Genomic DNA, 27,033 nt, shown 5'->3' on the forward strand with positions numbered 1-27,033 from the left:
AACTTATATATGGTTTTACTAGCAGTAGTGCCTTCTTAGACTGGGACTATGGTTTTTACCACCTACTGTTAATGCCCTTAAGTTTTTTTATCATCTCTGACTCTGAGTTTGGCTACTTAAAACAAGGATCTATGGAGTAGTTTCCACTTAAGCGGCGTTGGACTTCATCAAAGTACACAGAGTATATGTAGCTTGGCCTGTCCATCTCCCCAATGCCGTTCTTCCCCTTGCAATTGCTGCCCAATCCCTGGCTGTCATAATGACAGTCAGGGCGGGTTGCTATGTAAATACAGCAGTGTTTATTAACACTATTTAGATGAGATTCAAAGACAGCCAGTAACATTTTTACTTTTGTATTTATTCTATTCCATTATCCTGCAGATCAAAGAGATGCTCTTCGATCTGCATATGATGTTAAAGCAAGCTGAAAAGGTAAAAATGGCCATTCATTCATAGGAGAGCATGTTTACTTACAATTGTACTTCTCTTCTATAACTGGGAAGAGAAGTGTATTGAATGGCCGTATTGTGTAGTAGAAGTTTATAGAAGTGAGATTTGTACAAAAGTATGTTGGCTTGACACAGTAGCACTAGAGAATTCCGGAGAAACTGAACCGACTGCCACATGCAGTCACTGTCACTGCATAATCAGAACTGGCTGGTGTAAACCAAGGGTCTCCAAACTTTCTAAAAAAAGAGCCAGTTTTTTGTCTTTCAGACTGAAGGAGGGCTGGACTGTGGCCAGAGTATGGAGAAAATGCCTAGGGCTTGGTGGTCAGTAGGCATGTTCTGTTCACACCAGAACATGCGAACAGGCAAAACAGTTGTGCGAACCCTATTAAAGTCTATGGGACACGAACATGAAAAATCAATCACACGCTTAACACCATCTGAACCAAATAAGTTTATCTTGGTCTCATCAGACCACGGGACATGGTTCCAGTAATCCATGTCCTTAGTCTGCTTGTCTTCTGCAAGCTGTTTGCAGACTTTATTGTGCATCATCTTTAAAACAGGCTATCTTCTGGGACAACAGCCATGCAGACCAATTTGATGCAGTGTGCGGTGTATGGTCTGAGCACTGACAAGCTGACCCCCCACCCCTTCAACCTCTGCCGCAATTCTGTCAGCACTCATATGTCTATTTCCCAAAGACAACCTCTGGATATGATGCTGCGCACGTGCACTCAACTTCTTTGGTCGACTAGGCCTGTTCTGAGTGGAACCTGTCCTGTTAAACTGCTGTATGGTCTTGACCGCCGTGCTGCAGCTCAGTTTCAGGCTCTTGGCAATCTTCTTATAGCCTAGGCCAGTGATGGCAAACCTTGGCACCCCAGATATTTTGGCACTACATTTGCCATGATGCTCAACTACACTGCAGAGTGCATGCGCATCATGGGAAATGTAGTGCCAAAACATCTGGGGTGCCAAGGTTCGCCATCACTGGCCTAGGCCATCTTTATGTAGAGCAACAATTCTTCTTTTCAGATCCTCAGAGAGCTCTTTGCCATGAGGTGCCATGTTGAACTTCTGGTGACCAGTATGAGAGAGTGAGAGCGATAACACCAAATTTAACACACCTGCTCCCCATTCACACCTGAGACCTTGTAACACTAACGATTCACATGACACCGGGGAGGGAAAATGGCTAATTGGGCAAAATTCATTTTCACTTAGGGGTGTACTCACTTGTGTTGCCAGCAGTTAAGACATTAATGGCTGTGTGTTGAGTTATTTTGAGGGGACAGCAAATTTACACTGTTATACAATCTGTACAATCACTACTTTACATTGTAGCAAAGTGTAATTTCTTTAGTGTTGTCACATGAAAAGATATAATAAAGTATTTACAAAAATGTGAGGGGTGTACTCACTTTTGTGAGATACTGTATATATATCAGATACACTGCCTGTACACTTCTACACTAAATAAATATCTAATCTACACTAAATGCAGAGTATATACACACACACACACACATATATATGTGTATATATATGTGTATATATATGTGTATATATATATATATATGTGTATATATGTATATATATATATATGTATATATATATATATGTATATATATATATGTATATATATGTATATATATATATATATATGTGTATATATATATATATATATATATATATATATATATATATTGGGCTGTATAATACACTGCCTGCACGCCACTAACTAAACTGCCTAATCTCTCTTCATTCATTACACTATATACGGCCGCCGTGTAAGCAGCAGTCTTATATAGTGTGTGGCGTGGACTTAGCCCCCTGAGCCATGATTGGCCAAAGGCACTATATATATATATATATATTAGACTGCCTGCACTGTATATATTCTACACTGACTGCACTGTATTTTTTATATATATATATATATATATATATATATATATATATATATATCAGAGGGGCAGCACAGAGACCTAAGGTAACCCTGGAGGAGCTGAGAGATCCACAGCACCACAGCAGAGACTGGAGTATCTGTACATAGGACAACAATAAGCCGTACGCTCCATAGAGTTGGGCTTTATGGCAGAGTGGCCAGAAGAAAGCCATTACTTTCAGCGAAAAACCAAATGGCACGTTTTGCGTTTGCGAAAAAGGCATGTGGGAGACTCCCAAAATGTATGCAAGAAGGTGCTCTGGTCCTATGAGACTAGAATTGAACTTTTCGGCCATCAAAGAAAACGCTATGTCTGGCGCAAACCCAACACATCACATCACCCAATGAACACCATCCCCACAGTGAAACATGGTGGTGGCAGCATCATGCTGTGGGGATGTTTTTCAGCAGTCGGGACTGGGAAACTGGTCAGAATTGAGGGAAAGATGGATGGTGCTAAACACAGGGATATTCTTGAGCAAAACCTGTACCACTCTGTGTGTGATTTGAGGCTAGGATGGAGGTTCACCTTCCAGCAGGACAATGACCCCAAACACACTGCTAAAGCAACACTTGAGTGGTTTAAGGGGAAACATGTAAATGTGTTGGAGTAGCCTAGTCAAAGCCCAGACCTCAATCCAATAGAAAATCTGTGGTCAGACTTAAAGATTGCTGTTCACAAGCGCAAACCATCCAACTTGAAGGAGCTGGAGCAGTTTTGCAAGGAGGAAAGGGCAAAAATCCCAGTGGTAAGATGTGGCAAGCTCATAGAGACTTATCCAAAGCAACTTGGAGCTGTGATAGCTGCAAAAGGTGACTCTACAAAGTATTGACTTTAGGGGGTGAATAGTTATGCACATTGACTTTTTCTGTTATTTTGTCCTATTTGTTGTTTGCTTCACAATAAAAAAGAAACACATCTTCAAAGTTGTGGGCATGTTCTGTAACTTAAATGATGCAAATCCTCAATCTATGTTAATTCCAGGTTGTGAGGCAACAAAACACGAAAAATGCCAAGGGGGGTGAATACTTTTGCAAGGCACTGTATATAAACACTGAGCAAAATTATAAACGCAACACTTTTGTGTTTGCCCCTATTTATCATGAGCTGAACTCAAAGATCTACAACTTTTTTTATGTACACAAAAGGCCTATTTCTCTCAAATATTGTTCACAAATCTGTCTAAATCTGTGTAAGTGAGCACTTCTCTTTTGCCGTGGTAATCCATTCACCTCACAGGTGTGGCATATCAAGATGCTGATTAGACAGCATGATTATTGCACAGGTGTGCCTAATGCCGCATACACACGGTTGGACTTTTCGGCTACAAAAGTCCGACAGCCTGTCCGACAGACTTTCGACAGACTTTTGGCGGACTTGCGGCGGACTTTATAACGAACGGACTTAACTACATACGATCCCACAAAAGTCAGACGGATTCGTACATGATGACGTACGACCGGACTAAAATGAGGAAGTTGATAGCCAGTAGCCAATAGCTGCCCTAGCGTGGGTTTTTGTCCGTTGGACTAGCATACAGACGAGCGGATTTCTGGGTCCGGCGGAGTTACGATGTAAAGATTTGAAGCATGTTCCAAATCTAAAGTCCGTCAGATTTGCGACTGGAAAAGTCCGCTGAAGGTCCGGTGAAGTCCACACACGATCGGATTGTCCGCCGGATTTGGTCCGTCGGCGTCCGTCGGACAAGTCCGGACGAAAAGTCTGACCGTGTGTACGCGGCATTAGGCTGGCCACAATAAAAGGCCACTCTAAAATGTGCAGTTTTATCACACAGCACAATGCCACAGATCTCTCAAGTTTTGAGGGAGGGTACAATTGGCATGCTGACTGCAGGAATGTCCACCAGAGCTGTTGCCCTTGAATTGAATGTTCATTTCTCTACTATAAGCCATCTCCAAAGGCGTTTCAGAGAATTTGGCAGTACATCCAACTGGCCTCACAACCGCAGACCGTGTGTAACCACACCAGCCCAGGACCAGGACCTCCACATCCAGCATCTTCACCTCCAAGATCATCTGAGACCAGCCACTCGGACACCTGCTGCAACAATCGGTTTGCATAACCAAAGAATTTCTGCACAAACTGTCAGAAACCGTCTCAGGGAAGCTCATCTGCATGCTCGTGGTCCTCATCGGGATCTTGACCTGACTGCAGTTCGTCGTCGTAACCATCTTAAGTGGGCAAATGCTCACATTTGATGGTGTCTGGCACTTTGGAGAGGTGTTCTCTTCACAGATGAATCCCGGTTTTCACTGTACAGGGCAGATGGCAGACAGCGTGTATGGCGTCGTGTGGGTGAGCAGTTTGCTGATGTCAATGTAGTGGATCGAGTGGCCCATGGTGGCGGTGGGGTTATGGTATGGCAGGTATATGCTATGGACAACGAACACAGGTGCATTTTATTGATGGCATTTTGAATGCACAGAGATATGGTGACGAGATCCTGAGGCCCATTCTTGTGCCATTCATCCATGACCATCACCTTATGTTGCAGCATGATAATGCACGACCCCATGTTGCAAGGATTTGTACACAATTCCTGGAAGCTGAAAACATCCCGGTTCTTGCATGACCAGCATACTCACCGGACATGTCACCCATTGAATATAGAAAATAATAAAAAAATTAAACTGAATCCTATTAATTATTGGTGAGAGACCTCAACCAATTTTGGATGTTACCGATACGTTGGTTGGGACAGGATACCTCCAAAGCAGGAAGATCACTGGAGGAATGGGAAGGGGGTGTGGGATAAAGAGATATCGCAGAAAAGTAATAATGAGAATCAACCACGGTATATCATTGAAAAAATCTAATCTTTAAATAGTATGTTAAAAACCTTGAATAAGTGACACAAGTAACATTAACGTTGAGTAATTTCCCAAAATACCCAATCATAAAAAGAAAACACACACGTACAATTGGACGACGTTGTCACAATGAGGCGCCATAGCTTAAGGCCCCATGCATACATAAAGAGACACACCCAGTCACGGTGGTATTCTATGATGCTGCTTTAGTATTGAATTAAAACCTGGAATTTCATGTCAGTATTGCATGGATGATATGTGACCCAAATATACCAGTATGCAGTCAACTAGGGTTCCAATAGAGACTGATGATAGGGCCAATATCCATTGATGGATGGAGTTCCTGGAAGTAAATTAGTTAAAGTAACATGGAGCAAAATAGTAGTAGGCTGACCTAATATAGTCATAAATAGATATCAGCGTCCCGGATAAAAGAGTGAGCCAATCGAAAAAAAATGACAAAAACAAATCCTTTAAGCACAGTAATTCAGACAATGCTGCACATTAGTTCAGCTAACAGTGCACGGTATATTTAATTGCTTCTCAGTGTTCATTACATGTGTAAGGGGGAACGGGCAAAGGAAGGGACGGCAAACACATGACACAGCCCAGAGGCCCTCACTGCTTCGTTGCAGTGTCAGGAACAGTCTTCCTTCAGTCTGGTCCGTGCTTCCCCTGGAGTATCACTGAGGTAAAGATGAATACTGCCGCATTAGTTAAGATTTGGGAAGTATCCGTGCATGACAATGCTGACGTGGTCCGTTGTGTCCTGGCTGTGCATTAGAGTTGCCGATCAGCTGACCGGGAGCTAAACTACGGTGGCTCATAGCTCAACAGGCAGCAGACTTATCCATAGAGATCAAAGGAAGATGGCAGTGCGGAGCAACAACGCACATAAGCTGGGGCATATGGTAGAGCATGAGGCTAGTCTGGCGCTACCTCCGTCGATGCATTTCGCACACGCAACTGTGCACTTTTTCAAGACGTATGATGTGAATTATCCCAGTCATTTTAAAGGAACCAATATCCAATCAGCAAACATTACGTCATAATGCTATTTTGAAGTCATCTTGTGGTGACAAAGCATATTGCTTTAATTAAAAAGACAAAAGCAGGAAAGGGAGAAATAAAAGGCAGAATAATATAAAGATTTTACACTTTTGCATAGTTTTTTCCACCCAATACCCCTATCTTACTGAGACTGTGCAAGTAAATAGCATTAAATTCATAGTCTTACACCATCACCTGTGAATTTGAGTGAATGGACTTGGTTACCATTGAATTTTGATTGAGTTTCGGCTGAATAAATGAAATTTATAGGCCACAGATTTATCTTGGATTGGTGACTCTACTAAGGTTCAAGGAAAACCTTGAGGCTTAGCTCATTGTTTAAGCCATTAGGCTGTAAAGTATTCAGCCTTAAAATCTGTATAAAATGTTGTGCCACTGGTGTCTCCTCCTTCAGTCTTATGCTTTTTAGGTGTTCACTGATTCTGATTCGAAGTTGACGTTTAGTCTTACCAACGTACTTTTTTTTGCACGGGCACTCAAGAATATATAGTACCCCTGTAGTAGCACAGCTGCTAACACTCTATTATTGGCAGACAGCCACCATCCTAGACCTCTCATCAAAAGTATCCCGGTGGGCCAGTTCCTGAGAATTCACAGGAAGTGCTCCACCGAGGAGGACTACTATATCAGCGATTCAGTAGTTGTTCCGCACTCCCATCTTCCTTCGGACTCTATGGATAAGTCTGCTGCCTATTGATCTACGAGCCACCATAGTTTACCTCCCGGTCAGCTGATCGGCAACTCTCATGTACAGCCAGGACACAACAGAACACGTCAGCATTGTCATGCACAGATACTTCCCAAATCTTAACTAATGCGGCAGTATTCATCTTTACCTCAGTGATACTCCAGGGGAAGCACGGACCGGACTGAAGGAAGACTGCTCCTGACACTGCAACGAAGCGGTAAGAGCCTCCAGCTGTGTCATGTGTTTGCCGTCCCTTCCTTTGCCCCTTGTTCCCCCTTACACATGCAATCAACACTGAGAAGCAATTAAATATACCGTGCACTGTTAGCTGAACTAATGTGCATGAATTTCACTTGCAGCATTGTCTGAATTACTGTGCTTAAAGGATTTGTTTTTGTCATTTTCTTGATCGGCTCACTCTTATATCCGGGACTCTGATATCTTTTTATGACTATATTAGGTCAGCCTACTACTATTTTGCTCCATGTTACTTTAACTAATTTACTTCCAGGAACTCCATCCATCAATGGATGTTGGCCCTAACATCAGTCTCTAATGGACACTTATGCCGCGTACACACGATCGGATTTTCCGACGGGAAATGTTGGATGTGAGCTTGTTGGCGGTAAGTCTGACCGTGTGTATGCTCCATCGGACATTTGTTGTCAGACTTTCCGCCAACAAATGTTGGCTAGCAGGTTCTCAAATTTTCAGCCAACAAATGTTTGTTGTCGGATTGTCCGATTGTGTGTACACAAGTCCGTTGGACAAAAGTCCAAAGTACAAACACGCATGCTCAGAAACAGAAGCGGCCGGTCTTGTAAACTAGCGTTCATAATGGAGAATTAACATTCGTGACGTGGCAAATTATGAAATCTCCAAATTCTCTTCTTCTTTAATGGGATAATAATGAAGCTGTTTTGCTGGTGACACTGATGGAGTTATTGCAAACAAATTTTCATTGGCTTATTTTTTCAAGTAATATCAAGAATAATATTATTATGCTTGTTATTTTTTTATTTTTATTTTTTTTTGGTGCAAGTCACCACAACACCATTATCCCATAGTTTTTAAGAACAAAGATACAACTATGTTGGTGTCCCTTGTTAATTTTACATTGTATTTTTTAAAATGTAACTGCCTACTCCCAAACTGTCATTTGAAGTAAAACACACAGCCAAGTATTATTCTCCACAATTATTTTATTGTGCATTAAAAAAAAAAATTAGACATGCTATTTGCCAATAGAGCTTAACCAAAAAGTGCATTCTATGCATCCAAAAATCTAGAAAATATACCAAATCAAATCATTATTCAACCAAAAAAAAATGTCAAAGCAATAAATCCAAGGCCAATAATAAATAACACATTATCTCCCCTGATTCCGCAACATGTCTGGTTGAGGAACAGCCGTTCAGAAATGAACTGATAAACACGAACTGAAAAGCGCTAAATGAAAAACGCAAAAAGAAAAGCGCGAATCAACACTCACTAAACTTCTACTAACACAAAATTAGCAGAAGCAGCCAAAAGGGTGGTGCTAAAGAGCTGAAAAACCACGTAGTGTGTCTAGTACATCACTACATTCGTAATTGTTGGCCAACATTTGTGTGACCGTGTGTATGCAAGGCAAGTTTGAGCCAACATGCTTTGAACAAAATTTCACGGTTTTGTTGTCGGAAAGTCCGATCGTGTGTACGGGCCATTAGTTGACTGCATACTGGTATATTTGGGTCAGATATCATCCATGTAATACTGACATGAAATTCCAGGTTTTAATGCAATACTAAAGCAGCATCATCATGGGCGTCCGCAGAACTTTTTTCAGGGGGGAGGGCATCATTTTAGGAAAACTCATGCTCCGCCCCTTTTCGCCAATGTTATGAAGGGTAAGGGGCTTAGTCATTATCACATAAAGCACAGGCATGTGCCCATTATATGCAGCCATACTGTGTCCATCAATTGCAGCCTCATTGTGCCCATCAGTTGTGGCCTGTACAGTATGGACGGTGTACAGTATGTGTATATAGAGGGGGTGGATGGTATTAGTATATACAGGAAGGAAGGTGGGTATATACAGCTACTTGTATATAGAGACTTCCCTCCACCATCACTGACTGCAGATATACATCATCTGTCCTGTATACAGCTATATATACAGGACAGATTACATATATCTGCAGTCAGTGATGATGGAGGAATACAGGAAGTAAGATAGGTGTATACAACTGTGGACAGGACAGATGATATTATCTTTCCTAAATCTGGCACCCCCCCTTCACTGATCATACCTGTATTCACTCAGCTGCCCCCCTCATCTGCATATATGTCAGGCCCCCACACACACAGCTCTGCCTCTTATATACCGTGGTTGATTCTCCTCATTGCCTTTCTGGGATATCTCTTTATCCCACACCCCCTTCCTATTCTTCATGTCACCCATTGAGCATGTTTGGGATGCTCTGGATCGGCGTATACAACAGCGTGTTTCAGTTCCTGCCAGTATCCAGCAACTCCGCATTGAAGAGGAATGGACCAACATTCCACAGGCCACAATCAACAACCTGATCAACTCTATGCGAAGGAGATGTGCTGCACTGCCTGAGGCAAATGGCCCGCAAACTTTCTTATGCATCATCGATTACTGGAATCATGTCCTGTGGTCTGATGAGAAAAAGATAAACTTATTTGTTTTAGATGGTGTTAAGCGTGTGTGGCGGCAACCAGGTGAGGAGTACAAAGACAGGTGTGTCTTGCCTACTGTCAAGCATGGTGGTGGGAGTGTCATGGTCTGGGGCTGCGTGAGTGCTGCTGGCACTGGGGAGCTACAATTCATTGAGGGAGCAATGAATGCCAACATGTACTGTGACATACTGAAGCAGAGCATGATCCCCTGTCTTCAGAGACTTGGCCGCAGGGCAGTATTCCAACATGATAACGGCCACAAACATGCCTTCAAGATGACCACTGCCTTGCTAAAGAAGCTGAAGGTAAAGGTGATGTACTGGCCAAGCATGTCTCCAGACCTAAACTCTATTGAGCATCTGTGGGGCATCCTCAAACGGAAGGTGGAGGACTGCAAGGTCTCTAACATCCACCAGCTCCATGATGTCGTCATGGAAGAGTTGAAGAGGACTCCAGTGGCAAACTGTGAAGCTCTGGTGAACACCATGCCCAAGAGGGTTAAGGCAGTGCTGGAAAATAATGGTGGCCACACAAAATATTGACACTTTGGCCCAGTTTGGACATTTTCACTTGGGGGTGTACTCACTTTTGTTGCCAGCGGTTTAGACATTAATGGCTGTGTGTTGAGTTATTTTGAGGGGACAGCAAATTTACACTGTTATACAAGCTGTACACTCAGTACTTTACATTGTAGAAAAGTGTCATTTCTTTAGTGTTGTCACATGAAAAGATAGTATAAAATATTTACAAAAATGTAACGTGAGCGGTGTGCTCACTTTTGTGAGATACTGTATTTACAGCCTAGTATACACTCTGCATTTAGTATAGATTAGATATTCAGTGTAGAATATATATTCAGGTGGTGTAGTACATATAATATAGTGTATTTAAGTGGCTAAGTGGAAGCCTGCGCCAAAATTTAAAAAACAGCATAGCGTGCACCCCCAAAATTCATACCAGACCCTTATTCAAGCACGCAATCTGGCAGGCCACAGGAAAAGAGGGTGACCAGAGAGTGCCCCCCTCCTGAACCGTACCAGGCCACATGCCCTCAATATGGGGAGGTGCTTGATGGGGACAAGGGCCTCATCCCCACAACCCTTGCCCGGTGGTTGTAGGGGTCTGCGGGCGGGGGGCTTATTGGAATCTAACAAGGGGGCCCCCAGATCCTGCCCCCCATGTGAATGGGTAGGGGTACATTGTACCCCTACCCATTCACCAAAAAAGTGTCAAAAATGTAAAAATGACAGGAGACAGTTTTGGACAATTTCTTTATTTAAAAAAAAAAAAAAGTTTCCCGCGATGTCCATCCATCTTCAATCACGGCGCCCGACTGTCCCGGAAAAAAACTTCGCCTCAAGGACGGGGTCACCCAGTGATGTAACTGGATGACCCCACTCCCTCCGACGTCAAATGACATCAGAAGGGGCGGGGTCACTCGTTTACGTCAGCGGGTGACCCCGCCCTTGGCTATATAAGAACCGTCAAAGCAAAAAGACAGCAGTCGCAAGGACGTCTTCCCTGGAGGCAGAGTTTTTCCGGTATTTTTTTTGTTTTTTTCCGGGAACCCACGCCATTTTTTAAAATGATTTGCCGGGATCCCAGCAATACATTACAGCCGTGAGCAATTTTGAATTACATTTTTTCCTTTAGAAATGTCATTTTGCTGCGGGACAGTTATGAACATGGCAAAGATGTTCTACTTTACAGGCAGACTAAGGGGACCCCCCAGGCACGATATTTAAAATAATTTTTCATGTTTATTGTTTCACTTTAAGCATTATTAAAATTACTGCTCCTGGAAAAACATTTTGAAATTATTTTTTTTTTTACATTGATACATGTCCCCTGGGGCAGTACCCGGGTCCCCATACACTTTTTATGGTAGTAACTTGCATATAAGCCTTCAAAATTAGCAATTTTGATTATTCATGTTCGTATCCCATAGACTTTAACGGTGTTCGCACACATTTTTTGCCTGTTCGCATGTTCTGCTGCGAACCAAACTGGGGGTTGTTCGGCTCATTCCTACTGCCATGTCACTGCTGGGGGTAGTGAGGGAAGCAATGGGAGCTGGACTTCTTTAGACAAGGACTTCAGTGCTTCTGATGTGAAATTGAGGATGGATTGCCTCACAGCTATGAAGATCAGTGACTACTTGTTTTAAAGCAATGCCTATTAAGTTAAAATGAGACTGTCCATGTCCTGGCCACAGTTACACTTTAACTACTTGCCAACTGATTCACGCACATATACGTCGGCAAAGTGGTTCGTTCCCTTGAAACGCCGTACCCGTACGTTGGCTTCCTTATGAGCCATAGCAGGCGCCTGCGCACGCGCTGCAGGGCGGGGGACCCGATGCTCGTGGCCGGCAGGCGAGATTGCGGGTTCCACGAGAGCCAGAACGGGGATTTGTGTGTGTAAACTCACAAATCCTTGTTCTGACAGGAGAGAAGAGACAGATCTGCTGTTTGTAGTAATAACGAACAGCGATATGTCTCCTCCTCCAGTTAGTCCCATCCCCCCCACAGTTAGAAACACTCACGAGGGAACACATTTAACCCCTTGATCGCCCCCTAGTGTTAATCCCTTCCCTGCCAGTGACATTTACACAGTAATCAGTGCATTTTTATAGCTCTGATCGCTGTATAAATGTCAGTGGTCCCAAAAATGTGTCAAAAGCGTCCGATCTGTCCGCTGCAATGTCACAGTTCTGCTAAAAATTGCAGATCACCACCATTATTTGTAAAAAAAAAAAATAATAATAATAATAAAAATGCCATAAAAATGCCATAAATCTTTCTCATAGTTTGTAGACGCTATAACTTTTGCACAAACAAATCAATATACTCTTATTGCCATTTTGTGAACTAAAAATATGTAGAATAATAAATATTGGCCTAAACTGATAAAGAAATTTGTTTTTTTAAAACATTTTTGGGGATATTTTTTATAGCAAAGAGTAAAAATTATTGTTTTTTTTTTTTTAAAAATGTCGTTCTTTTTTTGTTTATAGCGCAAAAAATCTGCAGAGGTGATCAAATACCACCAAAAGAAATCTCTATTTGTGGGAAAAAAGGACTTCAATTTTGTTTGGGTAAAACGTCGCACGACCACGCAATTGTCAGTTAAAGCGACGCAGTGCCATATCGCAAAAAATGGCACGGCCATTAAGGGGGAAAATCTTCCGGCGTGGAAGTGGTTAATGAACAAAAAAATACTCTAATAAACAAGCAGAAAGAACAGTAGTGCCTTCTTAAAGCAGAAAGTATCTGCATGTTTCACTCATAAAAACAAGAGCTTTATTTGTTATTCAGGAAACTTGGAGGAGCTGTTGAAATTACTCCACTTGTATATCTTTAAAAACTTTTAAAAGATTATACTTTCTATTTAAGAACTGCAAATTATTGTAAAGAGTTTATGATTGCTACCTTTATGCTTTCTCCATTATTTACATATTCCGAAAGAAAATTATGTTATTTAAGTTCACCTATTTGCCATAATTGAAGTAAGATGTCTTCAACTACTTTCTTTAAAGGTTCCATTTGTTTTCAGACTCTGCCACCTAGTGGAAAAGCTATGTTCATGCAAGCAACCATTCCCCATTATTATTTCAGTATATACAGTACAGTATTTTATTATAATTACTGATTTTGTAATAGCAGTGTTAATTAAAACAACAACAATTAATGATTGTTGCCTTAGATCCAAATTGTTAAACATTAGATAACTTTTTTTTAACTGTGTGCTGCATATTTCACAATTTCTCTGTCAATATTTGAGATTTTTTTCCCAGGAATATGGATTGCACTTTAAAATGATTGTGTTAATTTTTTATTGATTAGGTGGGAAAAATAAGAAAGTCTACAGCCAGAAAGAGAGAGTACCATGTACTTTTTATGGTGCTCACCACAGTCGTCTGCTACTTGATTTGTTGGATGCCTTATGGTGTGGTTGCCCTGCTTGCTACATTTGGAAGACCTGGAGTGGTGACACCAGCTGCCAGTGTGATACCGTCCATTCTGGCCAAAAGCAGTACTGTATGCAATCCACTAATCTACATTTTTATGAATAAGCAGGTAAACTTTATTATTCTATAATGAGATTTAGAACTATTTAATACTAAAAGGTTATACAGGAAAACAAAGAAACAAAAACACTGAATTGTATTTCTAGCCAAATCATATTTGTTCTGGTTTGGATAAAGCAACCAACACTGATTATATAACGTATTACTGCCTATGTCACAGTCCCTGGGGAGGTACACCCTCTGTGTGTGGCTAGATCAGGGGTCTCTGAACTTTCTAAACAAAGGGCCAGTTTACTGTCTTTTCAGACTTTAGAGTCTGTGACCAGCAGAAATTTTTTCTGGCATTGATGGGAGTAAACAGTGCCCCATCTTTGGTATAAGTGGCAGAATAGTGTCCCATATCAGTGGGATAAATAGTGCCTCAAGGCTTGGATAAAGGCAAGCAAAGGGCCACATCTGACCCCCGGGCCACAGTTTGGAGACCTCTGGGCTGTAGGATCTATGTCTGGATAGATGTAAAATCCAACATTTTACGGTTGTTATTGGGACAGGAGGTGAAATCCAATGGGAAGATCTGGTATGGGAACAACTGTCTAAGAGCAGAGTTCTCTTCATTTTGGGAAGATTTTAGCTAACTTCATCTACACAGGAAGCAAAGAAGGGAAAACCTCCCAAATGGGAGACAGACAGCAAAACAAAAAAAAGACAGATTCTGACCAGGGGCGGCTGGTGCCCCCCCCCAGTCGGCAGGTCGCACCTCAGTCCCCCCCCCCCCCGTTGCTCGATCATCAGCCCACCAGCCCTGCACCTACCCCATCTAGGTTGCGGGCAACGCTTCCTTCTCGGCGGCTCCACTCTGCGTCTCCCCCTCTTTGGCTTCACGGCGGTGGCTTCTCCTGCATCTCCTCCTCCTCGTGGCCAATATGATCGTTTCTCCTCTCGGCCTATCGGGTCCTGCTTCCTGATTGTCAAGGAGGAAAATCAGGAGGACAATAGCGAATATTAATTCATTATTGTCATACAACTGGCTGAGCTCAGGGCGCAGTGCTCTGTGCCCCGAGCGCACCCTTTTTTAAAGCCAATTAGAGTCTCTGGCTCTAATCATGTGCTTCTAGAAAAAAAAAAAACCCATTGAAACCCATGCGTCCGGCACCCTGCAAGTAGATTAGGGGCCGGGCGCATGGATTAGGGGGACGGTGCCCCTGCACCCCCCCCCCCGCGCCCCTTATGGACGGGCCGCCACTGATTCTAACCATTCTCTAGACCTAAAAAAAACAGTTTTGGCTAAAGATAACATTTTTGGCCTGTTCTGACACTGCATAGAAAACAACACTAACCCATGGCAGAAGGGTGAGAAGAATTCAAGAATACAAGCCCAGCCTGTTACATATAAGTGAATGACACAGAAATCAGTGAGTGTCTGGGGACAAGAGATGCCTTTTTTTGGCTTCACAGTGCAAATCTGTAAAATGCAGTATATAAAATGGAGGGTTATCAATGTTGTTTTTAATAGGCTCATGTGTACTTTTTATTTACTTGTGCTATTAACTTTTTACTACTTAAACACAGAAATACCTGGTACTTCTGAATTTGGAGGAGCATGTGACAGCACTGGGCCAGTCAGCGCTGTCATGTGGCAAGCCCATAGCAGTGTGAAAGCTATGACTCCAGGAGCTTGTAGCTTACATGTGACTTTTCTTCTCTTCTGATGGCTGAACGGAGTGACAGGGAAGTGAAAGGAAGGTACTGTAAGTATATGCTGTTGTGATGGGGGATAAGTTATAGTGAATCTGTCCCTCAGTGGGCAAAACATAGGATCAGTGTCGAGAGAAACTGTTTATCAGAGTTGTAAATATTCCAATAATAATCAATACCTCACAACTGTCCCGGATCCTGCTGGACTGTACCGGAAATTGAACAGAGTCCCGCAGCTCTGAGCTGTGTCCCGCAGGCAGAACACGGCAGCTGTCATCTCCCTGATTTCTCTATCAGCAGCTCTCTGTTTACTTCTGGCTGGCCTGACAGGGAAAGTCCAATCTGCACACAGTGATTGCAGTTCCAAACTGTGTGCTGTAGCCACTTCCCTCCACCCCCTGCTCTTCCTGTGCTCGTCTCCTGATCAGGATCGTTGTGTGTGTGGAGGATCGGTGTGTGCTGTGCTACCTACATGCAGAGCGTGAAGTGGACAAACTGCTGCTCCTCATCCCTTCCCTCATCTAAACCAGTGTTTCTCAACTCCAGTCCTCAAGGAGCCCCAACAGGTCAGGTTTTCAGGCTTCCCATTATATTGCACAGGTGATTTGATCAGTTTCACTGCCTTAGTAATTACCACAGACATTTCATCTGAGGGAAATCCTGAAAACATGACCTGTTGGGGCGCCTTGAGGACTGGAGTTGAGAAACACTGATCTAAACTATCAGTAAGAAGTGCTGCCGCTGCTGGAAAGCAATGGAAGGAGGTGAGTGCCGCATCTTTGTTCTTCTCACCTGAACAGGCTGCTATTGTCACACATTTCCTGCTCTGCTCAAAGATTCCCCTGTAAAAACTATCTTTCAGTTACAAACAGTAAGTTTCCTGCCTGAGCCTGCCTTAAATAGAATCAGCACCCCTAAAAGCAGCCCCACTTACCTCCATAGCCTACAGACCCCCTTAGTATAAAAGACAAAAACAGAACATTCCATAGCTCAACTTACCAACCAGTCTGCCAACCAACCAAATTAACCTGTCCAACAGTCTGCGTCTTAGTCTTAGTGTCCCCTCTCCCTCTGCAGAGCACAAGTGCCCCCTTCTCCCTCCACAGAGCATCACAACCCCCCCCCCCCCTGCACAGAATACCACTGCCCCTGTTTCCCTCCAGAGCATCAGTGCCACCCCCTCTTCCTCCACAGAGCTCTAGTGCCCTGGTTTCACACATATGCGAATTGGATTCAAGTTTCCCCGCATCCAATTCGAATGACAGGAGAGTGTGACTGTCTCTGAATGGTTCAGGTTCATACAGCTCTGGGGTGGCTGTGGTCCGCATTTAAAAAGAGTCCTGTGCGTATTTGGGTCCGATTCAGGTGCAAATTCCGGCAAAAATTTGCACCTGATTCGCCCCTGAATCGATGTACAGGGACACACCGGACCCCATGCTGTGAACTTGGGTGAAGCATATGTGAACCAGGCCCACTGGGGAACGGGTACATGGTCTTGACAGGTACCGCTCCCACTTCCTGGTAAGATCGCCGCACAGTGATCTACGTCATGTCCAGCCCCTCCTCCTTCACCTTGCTGCCTTCCGGGACCTGTGTATGTTCCAGAAGACAGCGAGACCATTCAGAAAGCGATATGCACATGCACATTTCCCTTACTTGCAATGCCGGCGCCTGCACCCGAAAACGATGGACGAATTAGCTTGGGGTGCCAACATCGTGGGATCCCTGGCCATGTAAGTTTCCTTAAATTAAAAGTTAACAGCTACAGTATTTGTAGCAGCTGATTTTTAATTTTTTTCCCCTCAAGACTGGAACTCCGCTTTAACTAATAAATGTTAGATTTGCCAACTTTTAAGCCTTACTGCACTAATGTCTCATTCACACATTTTTGTACATTTAGGCTGGGTGCATACTGCTATGCGCATTGGTATGCTGCAGTAATAGTCATTCTTTGTGGCACCCCAACGTACCTGTATTGCAGAGCACCATAATGCATTATAATTCACTACTTTGCATTGTTGTGTCCTGCATTACAAAAAATAGTACATGCATTAATGCAACATGTTAGCACATGTGTGCTAACACATTGTAAGGCTACATGCACATGGGTGGTTTGGCCCATCTGCATCAAATCTTAGCATTTTGTGTGGCCCGTGCACCAGAGTTGCAGTGTCCAGACCTGCTGCAAGCAGCCTGTCAAAATCTATGACAGGCTAAAATAAGCTGAGGCTGGAAGCTTTACTGGACAATACTTATGATTAGGGCCGTATTTGTTCAGGGACATATGCTTCAAAAGTTAGAATTCTTCATTTTGTGGCATACAACCTTGAATTTAAACTTTATATGTGATTACCACTCGGTACAGCATCCAACTGCTGCAAACTTCAGCCCGTCATGGATCTTAATAGGTTGCTGACAGCGGGCTGAACACTATACCTGGGCCTCCTGGGTATTTGAAAACGCTGGCATTTAATGCTGGCAGGCCAAACGCCTGTGTGGATGAGGTCTAACAGTGTGAACCAAGACTTAGCAATGCTTAGTTATCAGCCAATTTATTTAGAATTTGTGATCAACGTTCCATAATACATGAAAAAACAAGTCATGTGTGATTTTGTTGAGTTCAGGGTAATGCACAGAGCACTTGTGGGATGCAGTGCACTGTCAGGCCGGTGTGTTTCATTGCACTGTATATATACATTGGGGTGCAATTAATGACAACTGACAACGCATATCTACAGTACATTATAACGCGTGTCATGACCAATGGCGGCTGGTGCTCCATTTTTTTGGGGGGGTAGCAAACACCCTCCACTCCCCCTGCCGCCAGCCAGCCTCACATTTACCCCAGCCTGCCCGCCCGTCCCGCACTTACCTTAGCCTACCCGCCTGCAAACCAGCCCGCACTTACCCCAGTCTGCTCACCCGGCAGCCCCGCACTAACCCCAGCTCACTCACTCGGTTGCTCGCGTGCGCCAGCCAGCCTTGCACTTACCTCATCCAGGTCGCAGGCGGCCTCCCCAGCTTCTCCTTCTGGCCAATCCGGTCACTTCTCCCCTCCGGCAAATCTGGTCTTAGGACCCGATTCCTGTCCTGATTGGCCAGGAAGATAAGCAAGAATACAATAGCGAATGCTGATTTGCTAATATCACAAGTGGGTGGGCTTGTGGCGTAGAGCTCTGCGCGCTGAGCCCACCCTTTTTGAAGCCAATTAGAGCTTCCCATTCTAGGCAAGTGCTTAATAAAACCCCAAAAACTTCATAGAAATCCCTGCATCCAGCTCCCACATGGAGATTGGGGGCCAGGCATATGGAGATTAGGATAAGGGGCCCCTGCGCCCATTATGGAGCGGTCGCCGCTGGCCATGACGTACATTATTATACACATTAACGTATGAATGAACTCTTATGCCGCGTACGCACGATCGGACATTCCGTCAACAAAATCCTGGATTTTTTTCCGACGGATGTTGGCTCAAACTTGTCTTGCATACACACGGTCACACAAATATTGTCGGAAATTCCGAACGTCAAGAACACGGTGACGTACAACACGTACGCGAGTCGAGAAAATTGAAGTTCAATAGCCAGTGCGGCTCTTCTGCTTGATTCCGAGCATGCGTGGAATTTTGTGTGTCGGAATTGTCTACACACGCTCGGAATTTATGACGGATTTTGTTGTTGGAAAATTTGAAATCCAGCTTTCAAATTTTTGTTGTCGGAAATTCCAACAGAAAATGTCCGATGGAGCCTACACACTGTAGGAATTTCCGACAACAAGCTCACATCGAACATTTGTTGTCGGAAATTCCGACCGTGTGTACGCGGCATTAAACTGCCCACACACATTTAGTCTGATCATGTAATCTTCATTGGATCTACTAACAACTGTGCATTGTAAGGGCTTGTCTGATCTAAGTTGATTGATTATATAGTTTTTAGCAAATAAAAGAAAAAAATTGTACAGATTTTGCACAATTAGGTGAAATGTGTGTGGCCAGCTTTAAACTAAAATCCAGTATTAATGAAGAAATTAAAACAGAATCTCCTGGTGACCTATGTACGTGAAAATTCCATTTGTACTTATGAATGGGGCCATTTGCAATTACTCACGAGAGACTTAAGCCCCGTACACATGGGCCGAATATCAGGCAACATTGGCCTGTTCAATAAAAACCGCCCGACATTCGGCCCGTGTGTAAGGCAGTGTGTAAGGCAGCCGGTCCGTGTGGCTGGCTTCTGTCAGACCAGCATGCAGCAAACCAGCAGCTGACTGGCTTCTGATCACTGATCAGTGCTCTTAGCCAATGGCTGAAAGCGCTGACTGGAGTGTTCTGGCGGGGGGGGGTTGTCCCCCTGTCAGAACACTCCAGTCAGCGCTCTCAGCCATTGGCGCTGATCAGAAGCCGGTCGGCTGCTGGTTTCCTGCATGCTCATCCTACAGAAGCCAGCATGCATGCTTGTCCGACAGAAGCCAGCCACACGAACAGCAGGAATTGTTAGTACAGTGGCTCCAACCGGAGCTGTCAGTTTTTTTTTCGTGCAACCATGCTTTAGGTACCCTGCCAATAGGTGTGGGCGTGAATCCACATTCAAAGCATTGGATGCCTGACAGTGCCCACAGCTATTTGCAGCCATTCACATGAAGCCCCCTGCCCCAAAGCACCCCTCCATGTTGAGGGAATGTAGACTGGTATGGCTCAGGAGGGGGGGCACTTGCTCATCCCCTCCCTTTCCTGACCTGCCAGGCTGCATGCTCGAATAAGGGTCTGGTATTGATTTTGGGGGGATCCCATGCCATTTTTTTTTTCAATTTTGGCGTAGGGGGGTCCCCTCCAAATCCATACTAGACCCAGGGGCCTGGTATGGACCTGGGGGGGGACCCCCCACGCTGTTTTTTTTCACAATTTTTTTGTTAGCTGGCAATTTTTTTTTTACATTCAGCTCTCAGCGGAGAGCTGACAGCTGATGACTCATCGGTTATTAAGGACGCAGCGGCCGGCTCCCCGGCCCTCTCCTTAGCAACCAGCTATATACAGTGTAAAAAATATGCAAATCGTGGTAAAAATGCGGTACTTGCATTTTGGATGCGGGTCTATTGAAGTCTAAAACATGCAAAACCCTGCATTTTGTGGGAAAAAAAGTCCCCAACCCTTTCCAAAAACGCAGAGGCACAAAAATGCATTGATGTAAACGTGTTCCATAGGAACCCATGTTAAAAATATTCCCTGCAAAATGCATCAAGAAAAAACGCATTAATGTGAATCGAGCCTTACCATGGGCTGCTTCTCTGATTAATGCTCTCCTTGCCGGCCTGTCAGTTTAGGTGGACGGTCATGTCTTGTTAGGTTTGCAGTTGTGCAATACTCTTTACATTTTCAGATGATGGATTGAACAGTCCTCTGTGATTTTTTTTATAACCAAACGCTGCTTTAAACTTCTCCACAGCTTTATCCCTGACCTGTCTGGTGTGTTCCTTGGCCTTCATGATGCTGTTTGTTTACTAAGGTGCTCTAATGGCTTCACAGAACAGCTGTATTTATACTAGGGCTGGGAGATTTTCTTTAAAAAAAAAATCTTCGATTTTCCTAAAAAAAAAACCTCGATTCACGATTCGAATCAAGTTTTTTTTTTTTTGGACAGTTTTTAGGCGAGGCCGCGGCTTCGGCCTAGTCCCCAGCGTCCTCGCGGACTAGGCCGAAGCCGCGGCCTCACCTAAAAACGCCTGCCCGCAGCTCCTCAGGACCGGCGCGGTGTCAGGTGTGAGTTTTTAGGCGAGGCCGTGACTTCGGCCTAGTCCGCGGCGTCCGGCCGAAGCTGTGGACTAGGCCGAAGCCGCGGCCTCGCCTAAAAACTCATGCCCGCAGCGCCTCAGGACCGGCGCGGTGAAAAAAAAAATCTAAAAAAATCGATTTGCTTAAATTTTGAATCGATTTGATCTCTCAACTCGAGTCAAGATTTAAATCGATTTTTCCCCAGCCCTAATTTATACTGAGATTAAATTACACACAGGTGGACTATATTTACTAATTAGGTGACTTCTGAAGGCAATTGGTTCCACGAGATTTTAGTTAGGGGTATCAGAGTCAGGCTGGGTTCACACTGGTGCGACACGACAGCCGTCCTACTTTGGATCCAACTTTGCCTTGCGACATGAAGCCGGCATGCGTCCAACTTTCCATGAACGGGGATCCGACTTGGATCCCTGCCAATGCCCGGCACTGTGTTTGGTATGAATCTTGAGGGGGAACTCCGTGCCAAATTTTAAATAAAAAAAACGGCATGGGTTCCCCCTCCAGGGGCATACCAGGCCCTTGGGTCTGGTATGGACCTTAAGGGGAACCCCCTACGCCAAAAAAACGGCATGGGGGTTCCCTCCAAAATCCATACCAGACCCTTATCCGAGCACGCAGCCCGGCCGGTCAGGAATGGGGGTGGGGACGAGCGAGCCTCCCCTCCTGAACCGTACCAGGCCGCATGCCCTCAGCATGGGGGGATGGGTGCTTTGGGGCAGGGGGGCGCCCTGCGGGCCCCCCCACCCCAAAGCACCTTATCCCTATGTTGATGAGGACAAGGGCCTCTTCCCGACAACCCTGGCCGTTGGTTGTCAGGGTCTGCGGACGGGGGGCTTATCGGAATCCGGGAGCCCCCTTTAACAAGGGGGCCCCCAGATTCCGGACCCCCACCCTTTGTGAATGAATATGGAGTACATCGTACCCCTACCCATTCACCTAGGGAAAAGAGTGTCAATGAAAAAACAGTACACAGGTTTTTAAAGTAATTTATTAAGCAGCTTTGGGGTCTTCTTCCGACTTTGGGGGTCTTCTTCCGATTTCGGGGGTCTTCTTCCGACTCCGGGGGTCTTCTTCCGACTTCAGGGGTCTCTCCGGCATCTCCTCCCGGTGTCCTGATCTTCTGCCGGCTCCTCCGCTGTCTTCTGCAGCTCTTTTGCTAGCAGTGGCCCGGACTTCTGCCTTCTTGCCTTCTTGTCTTCTTCCCATGTTGACACGACGCTCTCTCCGGCTGAAATGATCTCTGAGTGCTCCGATGTGACTTATATAGGCAGTGACCCCGTCACCTTATGCCGTCACAGTCCCTGGGCATGCTGGGACTGTGACGTTTTAGGGGGTGTGGTCACCGGGTGATGTTGACCACGCCCTCTTATGACGGCACAGTCCCAGCATGCCCCGGGACAGTGACCTTATAAGGGGGCGGGGTCACCGCCTATATAAGTCCATTGCGGAGCGCTCAGAGAGCATTCCAGCTGGAGATAGCATTGTGTCAACATCGGAAGAAGAGAAGAGGGAAGAAGAGAAGAAGAGAAGAAGACAAGAAGGCAGAAGTCCGGGCCACCGCTATAGAAAAAGAGCAGCAAAAGAGCAGAAGATAGCGGAGGAGCCCGGCAGAAGACCCAGAGAGTGCAGAGAAGAACCGGAGAGACCCCCGAAGTCGGAAGAAGATCCCCAGAGCCGGAAGAAGACCCCCGGAGCTGTCTAATAAATTACTTTAAAAACCTGTGTAGTGTGTTTTTTTATTGACACTTTTTCCCTAGGTGAATGGGTAGGGGTACGCTGTACCCCATACTCATTCACATAGGGTGGGGGGCCAGGATCTGGGGACCCCCTTATTAAACGGGGCCCCCGGATTCTGATAAGCCCCCCACCCGCAGACCCCGACAACTAACGGCCAGGGTTGTCTGGAAGAGGCCCTTGTCCTCATCAACATGGGGACAAGGTGCTTTGGGCTGGGGGGGCCCGCAGGGCCGCCCCCTGCCCCAAAGCACCCACCCCCCCATGTTGAGGACATGCGGCCTGGTATGGTTCAGTAGGGGTGGGGCCGCTCGCTCGTCCCCACCCCCATTCCTGACCGGCCGGGCTGCGTGCTCGGATAAGGGTCTGGTATGGATTTGGGGGGGACCCCCACGCCTTTTTTTTGGTATAGGGGGTTCCCCTTAAGATCCATACCAGACCCAAGGGCCTGGTATGCTCTGGGAGGGGGAACCCATGCTGTTTTTTTATTTAAAATTTGGCGCAGAGTTCCCCCACAAGATCATCTGAGCACAAGTCGCATGCCAAAGTCGGATCATGCGAGACGGCGATCCGACTTTGATCCGACTTCAATAATAGTCAATGGGCTGAAGTAGGATCAAAGTCGGACCAAAGTAGTACAGGGAGCATTTCTAAAGTCGGAACGACTTGTGTCGGACCAGTTAGGACGGCTCCCATAGGGAAACATTGAATTTCACACGTCATGCAACATGAGCTCCCAGTGTCGGAGCGTTTGTCGGACCAGTGTGAACCCAGCCTAAAGGGGGCTGAATACAAATGCATGCCACACTTTTCAGATATTTATTTGTAAAAAGTTTTTGGTTCTAATGTGACAAAATGTGAAAAATTTCAAGGGGTACAAATACTTTTTCAAGGCACTGTAAATTACAAGTTTTTAGCAAACAATACAGCAAGTTTAACGGGAAGGATGCACAGATAAACAAATAACCTTTTTACATAATTTGACCTCAGGAATGTTTTACCCCTTTCATGACCAGACCATTTTTTACTATTCAGCACTGTGCTACTTTAACCGGCAATTGTGCGGTCATGTAACACTGTACACAAATTAAATGTTTATATTTTTTTCAAACAAATAGAGCTTTCTTTCTTTGATCACCACTAGGTTATTTATTTTTTATTATAAAAAAACAAAGAAGACCGAAAACTTTGAAAACATCCAAATCCCAATATTTTCTAATTTCTGTCCAATCCAATAAAAAAAAATAAAAAATCAAATTTCTTCATAAACTGAGGCCAAAATGTATTCTGCTACATGTCTTTGGTAAAATAAAAATCCCAATAAGTGTATATTAATTGGTTTGTTCAAAAGGTTTAGCATCTACAAACTATGGTGTATATATACTGGAATTTATTTAGCTATAGACGCTATACTGTAATGGCGAAGATCAGTGACTTATAGTGTGACTGTGATAGGATGGCAATCTGAGGGTCACTAACTGACACTGACATTGCTAGTGATACTAATACAGTGATGAATGATAATACTGTACACTGACACCGTACTAATGACACTGGCTTGGAAGGGGTTAACATCTAAGGGTTAACTGTGTACCTAACAATGTGTAATGTGTGTTTCTTTTTCTTTACTGTCTGGCTGTTTTCTCTCCCTGCTTTGCATTTGCTTTCCCTGTATTTACGAATAGAATGACTATGCAATTCACAGACAACAGTGAAACATAGAATACCTCAAAATTATAGAATACTCAGGGAGTTGGGGGGCCTCCATTCATTGGAAAATGGGAAGGGGAGTTGGGTACTCGACTGGACGAACAACAAGTGGCCAAAGTGTTGGGAGCGGTGAAACACAATAGAAATGAATTATAAATGTCTAGTGAGACGGTATATAACACCTGTGAAGGCTCAAAAATACCATCAAAGTAAATCTCCCCTATGTTGATGAGGTTGCAACTAGAAAGGCACTATAACCCATATCTGGTGGGATATGCACAAAAATAAAAGAGTATTGGCAGGATATACAATATTATATAAGGGAAATTACAGGAGAGGAGATGCCAAATGACCCATGGGCATGTTTATTTCATAATATAAACAGCACACAAAAAACAATACAAAAGAACCATGACGCCATATCTATTGAATGCAACGAAAGGGATAATACCTAAGAAACGGCTAGACCCAGAAAAACCCACTATAAAAGAATGGTTCGAAAGAATAGAATACATATTTAAAATGGAATATCTTAGTAGTAGAGAGGACGGTCAGGTAGAAAGATTAAATAGTATATGGAAAAAATGGACAGCTTTCAAGAAAACCAGGAAATATACAGAGAAATTGATAGAATATGTGTTGGAAAGGAAGAGGAGATATGGAGAATAGGAGGAAGAGAGGAAGAGTAGAGAAGACCGACAAATGGAGGAGGGAAGAGAAGGAGGAGTGAGGGGAAGGAGAGAGGGGGCAGGGGAGGGTTGGGGGTTTATTATATTTATGTTTTTATAAACATTTTTCATATCATAACAAACTTTAAACAAATTAAAAATATATATATACGTTTACCTAGAAAAATGATAACACATTTAAAAGATGTTTTTTGCTTAATCCAGCTGACTTCCTGTTAAAATTCTATAGAAGAATACCACAGGTCAGCTCTCATCAGCCTGAAAAAAACTTACTGCAGTAGAACTATGGCGCTGCATGCTGTGTGTTACAAGTTACAAAGCCACATTTCACAAATTTTATACAATATATACAAAGATACATTTAAAAATGATCTTTTTATTAATCTTTTGTTGCATTGCACAGGTTAGCTAGTGTAATCCACTTTGTGCAAAACCACCCCCTGCAAAATGTAGTGTAGCACCCTCTACCATAGGTAGTTGCTAGTGTGAGGTTTTTTTTTTTTTTTGATAAGGAACTATAAGTACAGGTAAATTTAGGCAGGCCTATGCTGCATACTAGGCCTGTTTGTTTTGATCTGGGGCAGGGAGTGGTTAGTGTAGCAGTGGGTGTGACCACCTGTACTTTGGTTCTGAGGGGCCTCCCCTGAAGCAGAGGGGCAGGAGAAGCTGTCAGAACATACTGTCCAGTTAAATTCTTCACCATGGACTCGGGGCAGAAAATGGTCGGTGAGTGTACCACAGTGGAGGGCTGGATGTGGAGACATGCCAGGGAGTCTGTAAGGGAACTTCATCCTTACTGGGTCATGGATGAAGTCCTCATCATTACACGGTCATTGATGAGGAGTCCTGGAGCAGAAGAGAGACTGTGGGGAATAGTGTCAAATCGATGCGGCCCGAGGGCGCAGGATTTGCAAGCTGGGCTAGCTAGGAACAGTAGTCCACCGTTCAGCACATGTTATTAACCACTTGCGTACAGGGCACTTAAACCCCCCTCCTATCCAGACCAATTTTCAGCTTTCAGCGCTGATGCACTTTGAATGACAATTGCGCGATCATACAACACTGTACTCAAATGAAATTTTTATCATTTTTTCACCACAAATAGAGCTTTCTTTTGGTGGTATTTGATCACCTTTGCGGTTTTTATTTTTTGTAAAAAAAACGAAAAAGACCGAATTTAAAAAAAAAAAATTTTTTTTTTTTTTATATTTAGTTATAAAATTTTAAAAAGGGTAATTTATCTCCTTCATTGATATACGCTGATGAGGCGGCACTAGTGGGCACTGATAGGTGGCAGTGATGGGCACTGATGGGTGGCAGTGATGGGCACTGATTGGTGGCAGTGATGGGCACTGATCTGGTACATTGATAGGCAACACTGCTAGGTGGCACTGATTGGCAACACTGGTGGGCATTGATAGGTGACACTTGTGGGCATTGATAGGTGGCACCTGTAGGCATTGATAGTTGGCACTCATGGGCATTGATACGTGGCACTGGTGGGCACTGTGGGCACAATTGAGGCATTATTGCCTCCTCCTCTTCGGGAGCGATGTCCCTTGCTAATGAGCCGGTGATCGGCTTTTTTTTCTCCTCGCACTGTCAGCGCGAGGAGAAAAAAAAAAAAACGATCACAGAGCTTTTGTTTTGATCATGTGATCAGCTGTCATTGGCTGACAGCTGATCAGATGGTAAGGGGCTGGGAACG

General features: G+C 44.3%; 1 protein-coding gene across 1 annotated transcript in view; it reads left to right on the forward strand.

Annotated features, from left to right (window-relative positions):
* LOC141127916 (pinopsin-like) overlaps positions 1–27,033 on the forward strand; it is a 288,597-nt gene that overhangs the window by 234,582 nt on the left and 26,982 nt on the right. The window contains exon 4 of the mRNA XM_073614796.1: positions 13,522–13,755. Within this exon, the coding sequence (XP_073470897.1) occupies positions 13,522–13,755 (234 nt within the window). The remainder of the gene's footprint in view (positions 1–13,521; positions 13,756–27,033) is intronic.

The sequence above is a fragment of the Aquarana catesbeiana genome, linkage group LG02, assembly GCF_042186555.1.
Source record: "Aquarana catesbeiana isolate 2022-GZ linkage group LG02, ASM4218655v1, whole genome shotgun sequence".
In the NCBI taxonomy this organism is placed as follows: Eukaryota; Metazoa; Chordata; class Amphibia; order Anura; family Ranidae; genus Aquarana; species Aquarana catesbeiana.